The following is a 19,669-nucleotide window of genomic DNA, read 5'->3' on the forward strand; positions in this document are numbered from 1 at the left end:
TTGCCCGGCGGCCGGCCGGTGATCGGCGGGGCACCAACATACGCTCGGTTCCCGGGCGGTCGCTGCTCGGGCACCGACCTTATCGAGCGTTCGCCGTCGAGCGATTTAGGTAAAAAATTCGAAGCCGCTAGGTCAAAGGCTGCCGACCGATTTTGAACTCGCCGCCCAGTGACCGACTAATTTCCCAGCGGCGATCAACTGGCGACTGGGCTGCGACCGCTCTGCAGCCTTTGGCCAAGCGGTTTCGATTTTGATTTAACTCGCTCGACGGCGAACGCTCGATTAGGTCGGTGCCCTTTTGGTGTTTCCCAGTGGCCTTGAAATAGGGCTCTTACGCAAGAGAATATTGACGATCCATATCTTGCAAAGTATTTATACTTTGGCTATTAATAGACCTGCAAAATTGTGTTATTTTTTGAGAACGCAATATCTATCGCTGAAGGTTAGTAAACCATTCCCACAAATCGGTTCTAGGACACATACCCCTTGGACTTCCACCACCCCCGATAACTACCCCCAGTTAACTATCCCCTAGGACAACTACCCCCAGGGGCATCCACCATCTTGGAGGACTACCCCCGGGACAACTACCCCCGGACAACTACCCCCAGTTAAGACAATGGACCCCAAGGACAACTACCGTAGTACGACTATCCCCTGGACAACTACCCCCTAGGACAACTAACCCCTAGGACAACTATCCCCGGACAACTAACAACCCGGACAACTACGCCCAGACAACTACACCCTAAGACAACCATCCTCTTGGACAACTACCCCCGACAACTATCCTAGGGGGTAGTTGTCTGGGGTAAGTTATCCGGGGTTAGTTGTCATAGGGGTAGTTGTCCAAGGGGATAGTTGTCCGGGGGTAGTCGTCCGGTAGATAGTTGTCCTGGGGGTAGCCGTCTTAGAGCTTGGTTGACATCTAGGGTAGTTGGCCTAGGGGGTAGTTGTCCTAGGGGGTAGTTGACTGGGGTGGTTATCCGGGGGGTAGATGTTCAGGGGGTAGGTGTCCAGATACCATCTGAATAAATATATGTCCTATGGGAACTCAGTGTTATAGTGCTCTGGTTCCTAATGTTATGAACCGGAGCACTATAACACTGAGTTCCAATATTTATTCAAATGATCATATCTCAACTAATACTTAATATATTCAATTGGTTTTCGACATTCGGACATTATTTTTGATGCTCTTTCGGAAAATGAAGAGAAAATTGAGAAATTCTAAAAATTGATTTTTTTTTTTTGACATCACAATTCACCACTCTATAAAATCGCAATAGGCTAAAGTGCCATCCAGGGAGTTCAGAATGTTAATTTATTTTGTGTGGGAAAGCCTGGCACCAATGACAGGAAAAAAATAAATCTGTTAACGATTAGAGACCCCATCGATATATGAAGCGCTATATTAACTCTTATCATGGCACATGACAAATCCCCATTGTGCAAAGCCACAAATCCCCCCGAGCCAAGTTTAGTTTGAGATAATCTGTTTAACGCGATGGTACTATGAATAACGCGTGCGAAACACACATCACGTACAGTTTAATGAGCATGAACAATAACTGTTACTACGAATGCGTGCAAGCAATTGTGGCTCGCATGTAGCATGCATACATCCCTATGACAGGATATGAGTTAAACCAGAATATTATTATATTTTCTAATTTTCATTTGTGGTGGATGTGAGATAGGCAGAAGGATGGGGAAGATAAACAAAGTGGGGGAGAAATATAATGAGAGCAAACAAAGAGACAGAGAACAAAAACAAAATAAACGCTCTCAAGAACATTTTCACTGACCGACACCATCACATTCTGCTCATCGCCCGCTTCGTCCCAACAGGGTATTACCATTTCTATTCATTTACGTGTCTGTACAGCTATTTCGATCTAGAAATAGATTCTCAGTTCATTCTTTCTGTCCTATCAACTCGGCTACCCTCGTAATTACCTTACTGTCATGGGCCGCAGTCAGCGTCTCCGGAACCACTCTGCTCACCGAACGCAATGTCCCAACAGGGTACAAACATTTCTATTCAATAACGTGTCTGTACAGCTATTGCGATCTGAAAATACATGCGCAGTTTATTGGTTTCTGTCTTTTCTACTCAGCTATCTTCGTACTATTCTTACTGACATGGGCCGCAGTCAGCGTCTTCGGAAGCTCTCCAGACATTTCCACGACGGCCGGTGACACTGTCAACATACCATGTGTCTTCGGGGAAGGCACGTTACGTAATATATACTGGTATTACAACGATGGCACTGGGCCTCAGAAGATATTGTTCCTTCGCGAGGGAGTCTTAGCTATAGATCCAGAATATGCAGATCGAGCAAATTTGCAAAATGACAATGCGACGCTTATCCTGAAAGACATAGCCGTGGCTGATGAGGGGATTTATCGATGTGACGTGGACCGGCAAGGGCAAACGCCAGTGCCCAATATTAACACCAAGCTCAATGTTTTCAGTAAGTTTATTTGCTGATCTCCTTGACAATCAAGAACAAGTATAGATTATGACATCATTTATAGAACAGTTACACTTTTGCATAAAACATAGACCTCCAGGCCACATTAGAGCAGTTTTGTTTGATATTAATAATATTAATAACTTTGATTACCACGGAAGCCTCATTAGCACCATGATTTTTCTTGCTGAAAGTCCTACAATTATCCCATCCCAAGTAATTGCCAAGTTTCCATGACATCTGGGCTGAGAGTGGTAACTCCAAAAAGTATTTCATCCATCAATCCAAATTCTGAAAAAAACATGATTAATTTTGTTGTATTATCATAGTTTAATAGCAATGTCAGTTTGGGATGATACTTTGGCTGATTAAACTATTGTATGATACAAGTATAAAACCACTTTTTTAAACAAAATCTAAGTCTGCATAAATAGTTTTCACGAATTTATGTTTTTACAATTTTTGTGGATGTAGTATTTTTTGGAACCGAAATTGGATATAGTACTTTTTGGAACCGAACATATTGCACACTGTTTGCAAGTTACAAAGCACAACTTGGATGGCTATAGTACCTTTTGCAACCAGACTGATTTTTAAATGGCATCCAGCTTTTTGGAAGTGCCAATGTATGAGGCTACTGGAAATGTGTGCATTAATGCAAATGTTGTCCCTCTGGACTATTTTGTATATATATGGTACTGGGCAAATTATGTGGCTATTACTGCAGGTCCTTCAGGAAGAATAGTAGTAACATGATAATCTAAAATAATCTAAAATTCTAATAACAACATGATGAATACTATTATTAATATCAGTATCTATATCATTATGATAATCATTAGTGGTATTATCATAATCATTGGAGCGGTTTTTTATTCTTATTATTATCATTATTATTATTATCATCATTATTATTATTATCATTATTATTATCATTATCATTATTAATAATCATATTTCAATTAAGGTCTTCGCCCTGATACGCTTCCAGTGATCACAAATTGCACCGGCGAGTCCGCATCCTGCATTATTCAAGCCAACCAATCCTCCACCCTTACCTGCGTACTCCCCAACGTTTATCCTGTTGAAGATACCGAACTCATTTGGTACCAGGATGGAAAACGTGTATCATATACTGATGAAGTAACGCAGAACGATGACGGGACCGCTGATATCAGTCGACATATTCAGGTGTCTGAAACAGGAAACTTTACCTGTAACGCCACATATCTTTCGGCTAACGGAAGAGAGAACACAGCGGTATCAATTCAAGTATTGATAACACCACCCGCAGGTATGTTTTTTTTTAAAATAAAAATGCGAAAATTGGTACTTAACACTTGGGTTGCTTTCTGCGCATCTCTGCACTGTCGCTCGTTCGCCACACGTGGAATTTTGCACACAATTTCATACTCTAAGTGATGTCAGGATTGTTTTGTGTAAATAATATGATTTTGCAAAATTTCATCTAGCACTGGAAACATTAATGAAAGCTTTGGTATATCTTTCTCATGATTAATACAATGTGGTATAGGGAGATCATTTGTGTGCCTATATTTATCATAGGAAAATTAATTAAAAATGGTTTTGTTTCTGCGCGTTAGAAGGATACTCTTATCTTGTTAATGATATATAGTATAAAATGGATGTTAATATTTGACTTAATGCTATTTATAGATATCATGATACATTATCTTTTACATAGGAATTAATCTGTAAATATCTGTAAGTATGAAATTGCATTAATTTCTTTTAGTACATGTACTGCTAAGCGTGACGAGATCCTCCGTTCAATTTTGCACTTTTGAAAGCCAACCTTATTATCATTGTTTGTATTATTGTTATCCAAATCATTATTGTTGTTTACACATGAAGATATCGAACGAATACCTTCAGAAGACAACACTTACATGATTATCCTAGTTACATTAATTTTTGTTTCATAATATTTTGTTTTCTTTAACTTTTCGTCCTTCCTTGTGGCACACCAGAAAAGGGAATGACTAGTGGTCAAATCGCCGGGATAACAATAGGCATTCTACTGCTTGTATGCATCTTGCTGGCGATTATCACCCTAAAGATCTACTATTTGAAAAAACGAGGTGACTTTTTTTTCTACTCGAAAACATAAACCTAATTCCGATTTGAAAGTATTTCGAAATGACTCAATATAGCAGTCTAAATTAGTCGGGTTAAAGAGGGAACATGCTTTTTATCTTAAAGTCTGCGTAACTTTGACCAAATATTGTGTAAGATTTAACCCCACAAATATCCGTATCCCCCTTCCTACCCCATTATTATTTAAATTTAACAAGAATCATTTTAGAATGTGCAAAAAACCCAAACACAAATTATTTTATATCCAAAATATCTTTGGTAACATAACCTGATTTTACACATGTTGTAATAATAACAATAGTCCATTCCGCTCTTCACCCACAACCGAAACAATAGCTTGAAACACCCACTTATAGTCTTTGCATTGCATTTTAATTTCTCCTAGCAGGAGATGGAGATTCCTCAACTCCTCAGAACAAGAGCGGTGATCCCGAACAAGATCAAGGTATGAAGAAGTGTTGTGATTATTTGTATAAGTATCTGGACAGTGAGCCATGAGGTTCGAATACCTGCAGCCGAGCTAACTTTTCCACACTCGACCCTCCAGGTTCTTACCATATGTACTGGGAACCAGGTGGGATATATTCCTTGAATGTAATAAGCACTACGGTTAACCGGAGCTAAACCCGGGGTAATAATGTTCATTAAAACCTATAATATTGTACCAATAAAAATCTACCTCCTAAAACATATTGTAAAGTAATGTCTATTCTGGTTGATCATACAAAGTTATGTATTGATAGTATCAAGATTCCATAACCTGTATCATGTTACAGATGTAACTACACCATTGATGCCATTACCTAATAACACCATTGATGCCTTAGCAACACACATAATTAAGAAAAGACTTAACTCCGTATCGTTGACAATCGGCCGTAAAGAAAAGACTTCATGCATGGCTGATTGTCAACGAAACGGAGTTAAGTCTTTTGACAATTCTGTTATTTGCTACGGCAGGCAGCCAGTGAAAACGAATTCGTTTGATAAAATTATGGAAATGCAAGCATTACTTTAAACATACAGAAATTTGTCATTCCTTGCTCATTTTTCGTGATTGAGGTGTCATATGAAAGGACAGAAACTCAACTTTCTGGAAATGTGATTTTCTCTTTGAAATTCAGATACCGTCCGCCAAATGAATTTTTGGTTTCCTCTCTTCAAATTCATCTTAATCACTCATGCGTGAAATATGCATTATATGAGTTACATCAAATGAAAGAAGAGGATCTCAGCTTTTCAAATATGTGTCATTTATCAATTGTAAATGTGACTAAGTTATGATAAAACATCGATAATTCTCGGTTTTGTTTTTTCTGGGACGCACTGTATATATTTTTTATTTAACACAAAATGAGGCGGGGGGGGGGGTTCCTCCAAAACTCACGCATAACACAAATTTGAGAAGGGGCGACCCCCAAACCACCCCCCCCCCCCCTCCCTGCGTACGCGCCTGTCTGGACAGTGAGCCGTGAGGTTCGAATACCTGCAGCCGAGCAATAACGTCTTTTGGCAAGACGTCGATCTATTCCTTAAATGTAATAAGCAATACGGTTAACCAGAGCTAAAGCCGGGTTAATAATGTCCATTGAAACCTATAATGTTTCACCAATCAAAGATCTACCACCTTAAACATATTTTAAAGTAATATCCATTCTGGTTGATCATGCAAAGTTATGTATTGATAGTAATCAGGATTCCATAACCTGTATCATGTTACAGATGTAACTACACCATTGATGCCATTACCTAATACAACGAATAGCCCTTCTACAGCTACTACTACGCCTGCTGCTGCTGCTGCTGCTGCTGCTGCTACTACTACTATTATTACTACTACTTCGGATACTGCTGTTACTACTTCTACTTCCAATCATCCACAAAAAGGTACTACGAATCTAAAGTCATATTTTTATTATTGTAATAGAATGAATAAGAGAAAAAGAACGGGATTATAAGTCGCCCCTAATATTCACGATATACAAGTATTTCGGCCTTATTTCTATTATAATGTATATCAGTTCTGGATCTAAGCAATAGTTTACATTGAACCTCTTTCAAAATATATCGGGTTCATAAAATAACTATTGTACCGATACGAGCCCTTTTCAGTCCAATCTTTACTGATACTTTCAGACTCTAAACATGTTCCTAGAACGACACAATGTCAAGTTCCCTGAAAGGCCTAGTGTCGTTTTATCTGAAATTAACGATCATTTAGTAGAAGTAAAACAGAAATGCCCCTGAAAAGGAAATTAAATGAAAGGTTTGCTTTCCAAATATTTAATTGTTCGAAATATGTCAAGAAATAAGTGAAGCGTTTGGACCAAACTTTCATTCCGCATGTGTAGTCCCATACCCAATTGCTTTATAGAGCGCCAATGACTTTTATCAAGATTGTAGGCAGAATTATTATCATTTTTGATGATTTTAAAGCCTTACAATTTACAACACCTATCATGCACTACATAATCCTTTCCCAATAACTTGCAGTCAGTTATTTTCTTAAACAAATTAGTCACGAGAGGAGTACCGAACTTGGTTTTAAATCAATATTTCTTTTTTTTCTTGATATTTGTATTCATTTTCCGTCTCCATGTCGTCTTACCTCAACCAAAGATTTCGACGATATTTTGGAGGAAGTTGCAAAGAGAGTCCGCAAGAACTTAGAAATCGACAAATTAGGAAGGAAACTTGGATTTTCTCCAGAAGATATTGAAGGGTACAACGCAACTAATCACAAAACTCAGAATATAACGTATGATGGAACTCTTCAAATGCTCCGGGATTGGCGAGAACGTCAAACGAATCTTACTGAGCAAGCAGCTTTGAAGACTGCTTTAGAGCAATCTGGACAAATTCGTCTTGCTGATGATCTGTTTACCTTCAGTAAGTAAATACATAGAGCAAGGCAGTCAAGGATCTAGAAAAAGGGAACGGGAGGGCGCACGCTCTGTTCCCTGATGCGATGGTGTTTTCTAAATGTTTACCAAAGTAGATTTATATGACATCGATTAATAGGTTTCACTTTTTCTTAGAATTCAAATATTTTTTGTTTTAAATCGTTCTTTTATTACTCTTGTCTCACGAGTTAAGTATTTTTGCGGATTTTTTTAATTGCTTATATACGGATATGTCTTTATTTCTTTGTTTGGACCCGGAAGGGGTATTCTTTTACATGCAGTTAAATAAGGATAAAAGTGGCTTTTAATTGTTTTTTCATTATCATGATTGGGCTAATTACTGTTATTGCTATGAAAAAGAAATACATATAGCTCCGTTCAATCTCATTTGACAACGCCCCCTATCGTCAGAGTCAACAGCCTTACATGTTAGCCTATGGCATTTTACCCCCAAATCGTTAAAAATTCATTTGTTTTGTTTACACGAAAAGCACATCCACCCCGACGTACGTTATCACTAGCTCTTTCATTGGAACCCTCATGTGTAATAGATTTTTGAAAGTTCACCCGTAATTTGATCAAAATAGGTTGCAAGCTCGCCATTGCCTATATAACACATGTGCAACAAGTCGAACTTTAGACTCAGTTTGACGAGAGATTGTAAGATTATATTTCAAGCACACGAAGGATATGAAGCATGAATTATTATAGATCACTTCTGCTTGGTTCATTATGTCCATTTCATCCTACCCCCACCGTAATTTTTGTCCAGTTAGAAAAAAACAAAAACATTTTGCCAAGGTAAGCAAAAACATGAATATTCATGATCACCATGGACTATTCGATTATTTACAGAGGGGTGCAATTATGCACCACATCAAACTCCCCTACTTTTAGTCAAGTATTTTATTGTATTATGTAGTTTGTAGCTTTATTTTAATAACTGTTTAATTATAAAATATCAATGATAGTTTAAAGATATGGAAAATGTTCTGACTAGGCGTTGTGGCGTGCGCCTGTAATCCAGCTAAAAGTGGAAGTTACAAACTGATTCAGCCAAGGACGCAGGTTCGAAACTGAGTCACGTCTTTCGGATGGTGACGTTTAAAGGTCGGTCCCCACACGAAAATAATCAGATCTGATTGATACACGTCTGTAAAAACCCAATACACACTCTTGTATTTTATATTTATCAAAGCAATCTCACATACAAATTCACTACCAAGTGTCGTCTAATCCGCCGATTGTCGTCTGCTATATACGTCTAGCGAGCGAAACTGAGACAACCGGGCAAAATGTATGATAATAATGATGACACTTTTTTTTTTTTAATATGATAGTAAGGCAATCATATTTTTAATCATCATTTTTGAAACACTTATTATTACAAAACAGTATAGCTTTTAAAAAATGAAACATGTCTTCGTTACATTTGGTAAGTGCCCGATAGAGAGTCTTTAAGCTTAACAAATGTTGAGGTAATTTTTTAATAACGTTTCGATAGGGAAGTGACTTTAATCATGACTGTTTTGGAAATGAAAATACTGCCGGACAGATGTGTAATTTAATGTTACATTTTTTTTGTTTAACTCAATTTCCCTATTTGTTTAAAATAAGTTAATCCTTATTATCATAATTATCTTTTCACTAAATGTGCATAGATGTCATTTTTTCTGTAACCAAGATATCCAAGATTTCTACCAAAACTCTCAATTCGTCGCCGAAATTTTATCAAGAGGAAAACGGAAACTTGAAATATAGATTATGATTGTTTGAAATATTTTTTTCTTTTAACCAACATGTGGTTATTTCTAGCAGCCTGCTTTATACATCCCTGCCTTCCCCGTTCATATGCTTCTCTCTTCCTTTTTCCCTCCTTCACTCCTTTCTATAATTTTCTCTCCCATATCTCTTGATATCTTAATTTGAGTATTTACGATGATAATGTTGAATATGAGAATGTCGTTATTACAATGCTGTTGATATTTGGTAAGCCACCGAAAGCAATTTCAATAAACGTCAATATAAATCGTCAGAAAGAGAGTTAGGACCTTGGTTTTCAAATGTTTAGGGTTAGGTTTAGGTGCAGAGTAAGGGCAAACTTTGACGTTTCTAAGCCACTTATTTGCAATTAATTGACACAAAACAAATGCCTCCGAAGCATAGGGTCGTATAATCGGTATGAGGGCATTGTTAAAAATTCGTTATGGTAGTTTGTCCATTACCTGATTGCGGTAACATTTCACTGTGGTCTGGAAATAATAACTTTGGCATTGCACAGTTACATTACAATCATAATATTGATTCTATATAATTATAGTTACATATTTTGTGGTATTATTATACCTCTTAGTTCATAATATGTCTACATATCTATAATTATTTATGAATATTTTCATCGCATTTTTAGCATTCAATTTATTGAGTGGAGACTTTAATTTGAGGTTTTCAGTCAAAACAAGTAAAGGATTATTTGCATGACGACATAATCATCTAATTAAAATTTAATGTTCTAACGCGCTAAAGAAATGCTCTACTACTCAACCAATATATCTTTAGTAATGTCACTTGACTTACCCAACAAATTTTACATATTTTGTGATAATAACAATAGACCATTCAGCTCTGCACCCACAACCGAAACAGAACCTTGAAAAACCCACTTAGTTTTTTAATTGCATGTAATTTTTTCCTAGCAGCAGAGGGAGATCCCACAACTCCTCATAAGAACAACGGTGATCCCGAACAAGATCAAGGTATGAAGACGTGTTATGATTATTTGTATAAGTCTCCGGACACAGGCGCATACGCAGGATTCTCGAAGGGGGTTTCAAAATTTGAAAATCGCACCGAAAATTTCGCAACAACTCAGCCAGCCGCTGAATAAGCGGGGTATATATTTTTGTTTTTGTCCCGAACATTTGAAACTTTGACCAATCGATATTTCGTTCCGGGAGAGGGGTAAGGTCACAATTTTTGTTTGTTACTATATATTTTGTTTATTAAACAAAAAAATGAGGCGGGGGGGGGGGGGTTTCCTCCAAAACACACGCGTACGCACCTGTCTGGACAGTGAGCTATGAGGTTCGCATACCTGCAGCCGAGCAATAACGTCTTTTGGCAAGACGTCGATCTAAATTTTCCACACTCGACCCTCCAGGTTTTACCATATGTACTGGGAACCAGGTGGGATATATTTCCTGAATGTAATTAGCACTACGGTTAACCGGAGCTAAAGCCGGGGTAATAATGCCCATTGAAACCTATAGGCCCGTATTCTGAAGTCGTGTCTAACTCCTGTTTAACTAAACAGTTGTCTAAGTCTTGTCTAAGTTTCGTCTAACTTTAGACACGAAGTCGTGTCTAACTTTTTTCGTATTCTGAAGTCGTGTTTAAATAAAGTTAAACACGAAGTCCTGTCTAAGTCCCGTTTAACTTTAGACTTCTGCGAGGGGTTGTTTAAGTCCTGTTTAAGGGCGCGATTCTGCTGCTTTTCAACGTCGACGGTACACTGTACTTGCTGACCCCGAACTTGCGGAGGAGAACGATGGTACGTGCATTAAATTTCTCTAAAATTTCAAATACGTTTTGCAGGATTTTTTCTCGTGTAGCCTAATTTTTTTTCTCGATAATATTAACTATTCTTATCTACTGGTGACATCTTGGAAATTCCATAATCTATAATAAACTAACCATTCTGTAGGAGAAGTTTCTTTTCTGGTTCTTCCGAGCACTGAGATGAGGCACTGATAAGTATTATGTTTGTCAATCTCATGTATACAGTGCATGCAGTACGTACGTACGTACACACAGTATAGTACATGCAGTCTAGTCATTACGTCATAATCACATCACCATGGTACCAGCACGCGCACAGCTAGCTGTGCGCGTTAATTTTTTTTTATCCGGTGGGCGCACGCATGCGCATTGGGTTTGTTTAGTTAAACACCACTTCTACTTCTACTTCTACTTCTACGACGGTACTCAGCAGGATCCATAAGTCAGGATGTATAGTGCTGAGGAACAAACTATCTAGTTCTTGGTCTAGATGCTGGGTGGAAGCGCTCCCTTGAAGCCCTCCAGTAAAGTAGCGTAAAGGGTGATCTTTGAAAGTGCATTCCACGCAGTAACTGTCCGAGGGAAAAATGAATTCTCGTAGAGCTGGGTGCGGGAAGGGATAGCCAGCAACTTCTTCGAGTGATACTGTCGTGTGTTGCTGGCAATCATGGGTGATGTTTAATGGTGTACATTGATGGCTACTGTGTTGTTTTGGATCTTGTACATGAAATTGAGGCTTGCAGCATTTCTTCTCCTCTCCAGGCTCTCCCATTTCAGATGTTGAATCATGGCCGAGACACTGGCCATACGACGATATCTCTGGAGGGTGAATCTTGCTGCTCGCCTTTGTACTGCCTCGATTTTGGATATATGCTTGTTTGTGCGAGGGTTCCAGACCGAGCAACAGTATTCCAGATGAGGTCCAACAAGAGAGAAGTAGGCTTGTTGGCGGATCTTTTGTGAGGTTTTGCGGAGATTTCTGCTGACTAGTCCCAGCATCCGATTGGCTCGGGATGTGATGTTGTTCAGGTGGCCTTGCCAGGACAAGTTGGATGAGAAAGTCAGTCCTAGATACCGGAGATCTGTTACCAATGCAAGAGGAGTGTCTCCTAGCATGTATGTCGTGGTGATGGCTTTCCGACGTAGGAAGAATGTGATGGACTTAAACAGTTGTTTAGTTAGACAGGACTTAGACACGACCTCGTGTTTAAGTCGTGTCTAACTAAACAGTTGTTTAACTTTAGACGTGGCTAAGTTAGACACGACTTCAGAATACAGGCCATAATGTTTCACCAATCGACGATCTACCACCTAAAACATATTTTTGAGTAATGTCTATTCTGATTGATCATGCAAAGTTATATAATGATAGTAATCAGGATTCCATAATCTTTTTCATGTTACAGATGTCACTACACCATTGATGCTATTACCTAATACAACGAATAGCCCTTCTACTGCTACTGCTACTCCTGCTGCTGCTGCTGCTGCTGCTGCTATTACTACTACTATTACTGCTACTTCGAATACTGATGTTACTTCTTCTACTTCCAATTATCCACAAAAAGGTACTACGAATCTAAAGTCATATTTTTATTATTGTAATAGAATGAATAAGAGAAAAAGAACGGGATGATAAGTCGCCCCTAATATTCACGATATACAAGTATTTCGGCCTTATTTCTATTATAATGTATATCAGTTCTGGATCTAAGCAATAGTTTACATTGAACCTCTTTCAAAAAATATCGGGTTCATAAAATAACTATTGTACCGATACGAGCCCTTTTCAGTCCAGTCTTTACTGATACTTTCAGACTCTAAACATGTTCCTAGAACGACACAATGTCAAGTTTCCTGATAGGCCTAGTGTCGTTTTATCTGAAATTAACGATCATTTAGTAGAAGTAAAACAGAAATGCCCCTGAAAAGGAAATTAAATGAAAGGTTTGCTTTCCAAATATTTAATTGTTTTGGACAAAGCGTTTGGACCAAACTTTCATTCCGCATGTGTAGTCCCATACCCAATTGCTTTATAGAGCGCCAATGACTTTTATCAAGATTGTATGCAGAATTATTATCATTTTTGATGATTTTAAAGCCTTACAATTTACAACACCTATCATGCACTACATAATCCTTTCCCAATAACTTGCAGTCAGTTATTTTCTTAAACAAATTAGTCACGAGAGGAGTACCGAACTTGGTTTTAAATCAATATTTCTTTTTTTCTTGATATTTGTATTCATTTTCCGTCGCCATGTCGTCTTACCTCAACCAAAGATTTCGACGATATTTTGGAGGAAGTTGCAAAGAGAGTCCGCAAGAACTTAGAAATCGACAAATTAGGAAGGAAACTTGGATTTTCTCCAGAAGATATTGAAGGGTACAACGCAACTAATCACAAATCTCAGAATATAACGTATGATGGAACTCTTCAAATGCTCCGGGATTGGCGAGAACGTCAAACGAATCTTACTGAGCGAGCAGCTTTGAAGAATGCCTTGGAGCAATCTGGAAAAAATCGTCTTGCTGATGATCTTTTTCCATCCAGTCAGTAAATACATGAAGCATGGCAGGAGTCAGTCGTGCTTCTAGAAGGAGGGTGGTGGGGGGAGGGAGGGGGGGGGGGGGTATTCTCTGTTCTTCGATGCAATGGCGTTTATTACATTTCTACTATAGTAAATGTATATGACATGAATTAATGATAGATTCCATGTTTTCTTTAAGTCCATTTATGTTGGGTTTTTCCAACTTTTCCTGTAACCCTTTTTTTTACGAGTAGAGTATTTTTGCGGATTTTTAAAGATCGAATACACATTTATGTATATATTTATCTGTTTTGATCCGAAAGGGATGTTATTTTTTACACAGTTTAGTACGGATACATGTGGCCTTCAATATTATTGTTATTGTTTTGTTCGTTGCAGTGATAACAATTATTATTACTATCAACATGTTTGCTTTAATCACTATTGTAATACATATTAGTATTGCACAACAGATTTTCTTTAACAAAATGAAGAACAAAAAATTGTTCACTATTTGGTATGCGCCCGAGTAAGATTGTTTTGTTTCCAATTATTTAGTTTAAATAATGTTAAGGGAATCTTTGATAAAGTGTAAAAAGGGTTTGAACTTTATTTTGACTGTTTTGCAAAATAATATAATGCCGAACAGATTTTTAAAAATAAATTTCATCCTTTTCTACTCATTTTCTCTTTCATATTTCATTTTATCCTTATTTTTATTATCTTGTTCACTACTTGTACCCATGATTTGTTGCTATGCTTCATCCAAGACGTCTACCGAAACTCTAAGTTTTTTGCTGAAATATCAATTTATCAATTTGTTCCTTGCTAATACATACACATGTAAGCGTGCATCCAAATCAAAACGAATCTCTTTAACAAATTATATAGCTCTGAGTAATATAATTTAGTATAGGCCTATCTTGTAAAGCCTTTAACAAAATATTTCTCCAAAAAACTTCATAGCAAGGAAACGCACCGACTTTGAATAAAATCAAATGCTATGAACATGCGTCCTGGAGTATAACTCAATCGTCGCAATTTAAAACATAGTAATTCAGTTGAATATTTATAACACTTAATGATAGCAATATTGTTGCTATTATTGATATAATTTGTTAACTTTTCCAGGAATTTACATGTTATGTTAATTTCTTCAGTTATTTAAGTAATATTTCATAATTTTGGTAATTTAACTAATTTTAATTGCATTAGCAATATTGATTTTTCTTGAAGTAATCTTGATTTGTGTACAGCACTTTGAACATTTTATATAAAATGTTCGTGTTATTATTATTTGTTTTATTATATACTACCTGGATTATTGAGAACATTTATAATCTTAATACTCATAATCTAAGAGCATAATTCTGACACGATATTATAATGTCTGATAAATATCATACTGTAAATATATCTGTAACTTGATAGTTTCTTTAAAATTAGTTATCCAAGGCATTGTAATTAACAGTGCAAGTGCACTTTGAACTGTGAAGCAGTTTATTCTTTGAAAAGCAGTCCCTGTCTTCGTCTATGCCAAAGAGCCAACGAACACACAGTTTGGCCCATTTGGTAGTAGTGGGTGTCATTTTGTTTTGTTATGTGCTTGCTCGAAAAAATTGACATGTCCTATAATGCGCTACCAACAAAGACCGAGAAAGCTCTGGCACCCCAACCCCACCCCTATCCTAAAGGACAAGTCCACTCGAAAAATAAATTACTTTCAATAAAAGCAGACAAATCAGACAAAACAATCAAAAAAAGTTTAAGCAAAATCAGATAACTAATAAGAAAGTTATGAATGCGGATTACCACCTTGCTAAATTACGGTAGTCCCAGAAGGTTCAACTATGATATTTTGCATTTACACGATCGCTACTGTCGACAATTCAACCAAACTGTACATTCAATATCTCATCGTGTATCCCTCCGAAATCAGCTTTACATTTCGTAATATACGTCATTGGCAGCATTGTTAATTCATTCCAATGGGTGATGGACAAAGCCTATCAAAATTCCCATGAGAATGATGTTACTTTCGCAAGTCTTTGCGATCGCGCTCATTTTTCATAATATTGTTGATACTACAGTTACACATTTTTATAAGTTAGCCCTCCACAATGAGCTTCAATTCAGTCTTTATCAAAATCTCTGACTTTTTCAGCATCCTCTTTGCGTTTCCACTTTGAGATTACCATCTTTTAATGAAGATGCCATTTGCTTTCTGATGGTGTCGTAACTCCTAAGTTAATGGCGACCTCCGTGTAGGAGTCTGCATGAAGGCAACCTGCCAGTTTCAGGAGGTCTTTTTTAGTGACGATTTGGTCCGACAAATGGGTATATATCACACACACAAACACACACACAATCCGTATTAGCCCTGAATACAATAGTATACGCTGTTGTTTAAAACGTAATCCCAAATAATTTTTCTTCCTCTTTTCATTAAATGATAATGGTTTATTTGCTGACGTACGTCTAACCATAACTCTGATAACTTTTGTAATCTAAAAACTAATTATACAACTTTGCAGTGTGTTTTTCCTACATCTCGATGATTAGTTTAAACAAAAATAGAACTTAAATCCCTTGTAACTTTTAGAACGCAAAATGTGCTTAGTTGTATCTAGACAATCAATTTTTTCAGAAAAAAAAACATTTGCTAGATTTGTGTTCAATATATACAAAGATTCATATTCTTAAACAATTAAATGTCATGTTCATGAATAACAATGAATCTGTTTGTACACGTTTAAAAAAGTAAAATTGTCTCACTTGATCTTCATCGTACGTATCAACGAATAATGAATTAATAATAACTACACGCGGGCCGGCTGGTTGTGCGTATTATAATCGACACGAAAAAGCCAATCGGCATTGGCTATATAAAAAACGTATGAGGCGCTATTTTTTTTTTCAACGGCAGGTTCAGAATTATCGAATATTTGTGGTGCCCCACACATATTATAAATGGTTATATTTATGAATATTTCAGCCGTCTCTGAACCGATTTTGATCAAACAAAGATGATTTAGTCATTCAGATTGTATGTTCCTTCAAATTTGACACTCAGTTTTTCATTATCTCACAACAAAATATGTTGTGTAGCGCCCTCTGCAACAAAACTGAACTATCCCTTTAAGGCTGTGTTAATTGTCCTATCTAATTATCCCAATAAATGTCACATTATAGCCCAGTACAATATCAAATTACAGGAAGATGCAGCGTATCAAAGGACATCTCGTACTTGCATATGGTAATAATATTGTAATTAGAATAAGTTAAGTAAAAACATTTAATGGTTAGGCTAAGATGTTATTAATATGGGATTTCCAATTCCGTAAGCCAAACTAATCCCTTAAAATATATTTACGTCAGGTAAAATATATCTTTTAGGTTCCTAAGGGAATTGGGACTTGAAGAGAAAAAGAAAACTATTGAATCTTCAGCAAGTAAATAATTTAGTCTTACTAAGCAAGCGTAGTCACATCAGTATCGATACTGCTGCTCCCTCGGCACTGTCAATCGCCAGGTACCCGTTTACATTTTGGTGGCGAGTGGCATAAATGGATGAATGTCTTCCCAAAAGACGATAGTGCTGGGTTGGGATTCGAACCTGCAAAACCCTTGGGCTAAGAGCCAAGTGAATGAACCACTTAAAGACATACTCTGAGAGGATCCGATGAAAACGCGATCTCAAAGATTTTTTAAAGAAATAAACTTAAGGGTAATTTCTATACCATTTTTGGTTTAATTCTCATAGTCATAGGTGATAGAAAAGCTTACTGCAATACCTTTAGATTTGTTAAGATATGTTTATGATCAATTTATATAAAGCACCAATAAATATATGTTAAAGTGATTGCGCAAAGATCATTATATACCCGCAAAAAATCATAACATAACGCAAATTAGAAATGTGTCATATGCTTAAAATATTTATACAAAATCCACTTACTCCGATTTTCTCAATGGATTTTTTTTCAGTGAAACCTCTATATAAAGACCGCTCAAGGGAGGGGGGGGGGGGGTGGCAGGAAAAGCGGCCTGTATACCCGGGTGGTCTTTATATACGTTCCTTTTCAATACAAATGATTATACGGTCTTGATAGACAGGTGGTTTCGGTAAAGGTGTTTGCTAAAGCAGGTTAAAGTGTATATGATAAGTTGTATAAATATAAATGATCAAGCGGGTTCATAGGACTTTGATACATGGTTATATTCACGGTGTATTTCATAAATGCAAATAATATATACAAATAGCTTTCGGACCTTGTATAGTAATCATAAACAAAGTCTATTTGCAGTAGGAATATTAAGATAACAAGTAATGAAGATTTCCCAAAATATTTGTTTAGCAGGTCTGTCTTCCATAGTGACAATCCGTATGTATTTATTTTATTTATTTATTTTATTTTATTGACTTTTATTGCACCTTGGGAGTAGTAGCTGTTCGGGGGAGGGGGGGGGGGGATGTGGGCGCTTTGGGGCTCAAGCACCTCTCAATATTCTGTAAAACCATGATAAGAAGGCAAAACCAGTCGACAAGAAATGGTGCCATTTTATTATCAACAAACCTGGTATTATTGTAAATGATAAAGAAAGAGACTCTTTAAAAATTAGATGTATTGTATTTTAATTAGAATGAATGAATTATTTTGTAACCTCAAACGCTAGTATAAGAACATTAATTTTCATTATAATTTGTGAAGTGTTTACGTAAACCAATATTCTGAAAAATCACCCCAGCACTGTCCAAATTTGAATGTGCTTACTTTTAACTAATTATATTTCCTTTTATGTTTAAAATGTGCTCTCAATCAAAATCCTTATAGAGTAGTATTTAATACGTTGCGATCGGGCTTGCTTTTAAAAGTAACAAAACTACCTTGCATAAACTTGTCTTTGATACAAAAAATGTTATATTCTTTTTCACGTGAAGTTAATTGAAATGTATTGTAAAATTGAAAATGATTTGTTATATTATATTAATTTTTCATGTCATGTTAACTTCAATGAATTGTGAAATTATGAACATGCATAAATAAATAAATAAATAAATAATACCATCACAATTGGTCTACCATAATTTTGTTAACTACCCAATTAGTCTATTCCCATGTGATCTACTATCCACATGGTTTAATACCCATTTTGTCTACTTATCCTTTGGTCTAATGACCATTTAGACTAGTCATATTCATTGGGTATTATTTCCATATGGTCTAATCTCAAATAAGCCTATCAACCATGTGGTACACTGCTCACTTAGTCTAATTTCCAGTCGGTGTAATTCTAAGTTTGTCTAATGCCCATTTTGTTTACTTACCACATGGTAAACGAATAATTTACTCATAAATGATGATAATTATAAAATAATGTGTCGACTTTAAGAATAGTACAGCAACTGAGAATGAGACAAACTGAGAATTAGACGAAATGGATATTGGACTTCATGAGTAATAAACCAAAATGGTTGTATACTGATTGGAAATTAGATCGAATGACTATTAGCCTAAATTGTAATTAGACCAACTGATAAGTAGACGAAGTGATTATTTAACAATGTGGCTATTAAACGCGATGTGTGTAGATCAAACGGCAATAGACCAGCAAACACATTTATAAGCATAAACCGCTCCCTAATCCAGAGCAAGATGATAATAATAGTTGTATCAACGTGAGCATTGGAACCCAATACAAGAAATTATATATTCTTTAATTAATTTTTTTTTAAAGTGCTTGCTCTCATCCCGCGTTCATAAATTAAAAATTAGGATATTATACTACGCAACGTATTACGAGAAAGCAATATTCTAAACACCTCGTGGAGACTAAAAACAAGTATTAGACGAAATCTAAGAGTATGCTGTAGTCTCACAAATTAAGTATCGCCAAGTTTTTCATCTACCCTTTGTGAATGGGCTTGGGACATCTTTTTTCCACATAAAAGGAACAATTTCGGTAGATGTACCAACTGTTACAAGCAATTCGTCGCCCTTGAATCAAGGGCAGATAATCGCTTCTCGCTTACGATGGTACTGACGCACAACAGCACTCATCGTATACAAGACTTCGGTAT

General features: G+C 36.6%; 1 protein-coding gene across 1 annotated transcript; it reads left to right on the top strand.

Annotated features, from left to right (window-relative positions):
- Positions 1–6,454: 6,454 nt before the first annotated feature.
- LOC105445507 lies at positions 6,455–13,643 on the top strand. Its single transcript, XM_030978982.1, has 5 exons — positions 6,455–6,482; positions 7,215–7,484; positions 10,198–10,254; positions 12,463–12,624; positions 13,340–13,643. Exons 2-5 carry the CDS (start codon positions 7,373–7,375, stop codon positions 13,615–13,617), a joined length of 609 nt encoding a protein of 202 aa, XP_030834842.1. The 5' UTR covers positions 6,455–6,482; positions 7,215–7,372; the 3' UTR covers positions 13,618–13,643.
- Positions 13,644–19,669: the final 6,026 nt, after the last annotated feature.

Source organism: Strongylocentrotus purpuratus, unplaced genomic scaffold, assembly GCF_000002235.5.
Source record: "Strongylocentrotus purpuratus isolate Spur 01 unplaced genomic scaffold, Spur_5.0 spur5_scaffold_1, whole genome shotgun sequence".
In the NCBI taxonomy this organism is placed as follows: domain Eukaryota; kingdom Metazoa; phylum Echinodermata; class Echinoidea; order Camarodonta; family Strongylocentrotidae; genus Strongylocentrotus; species Strongylocentrotus purpuratus.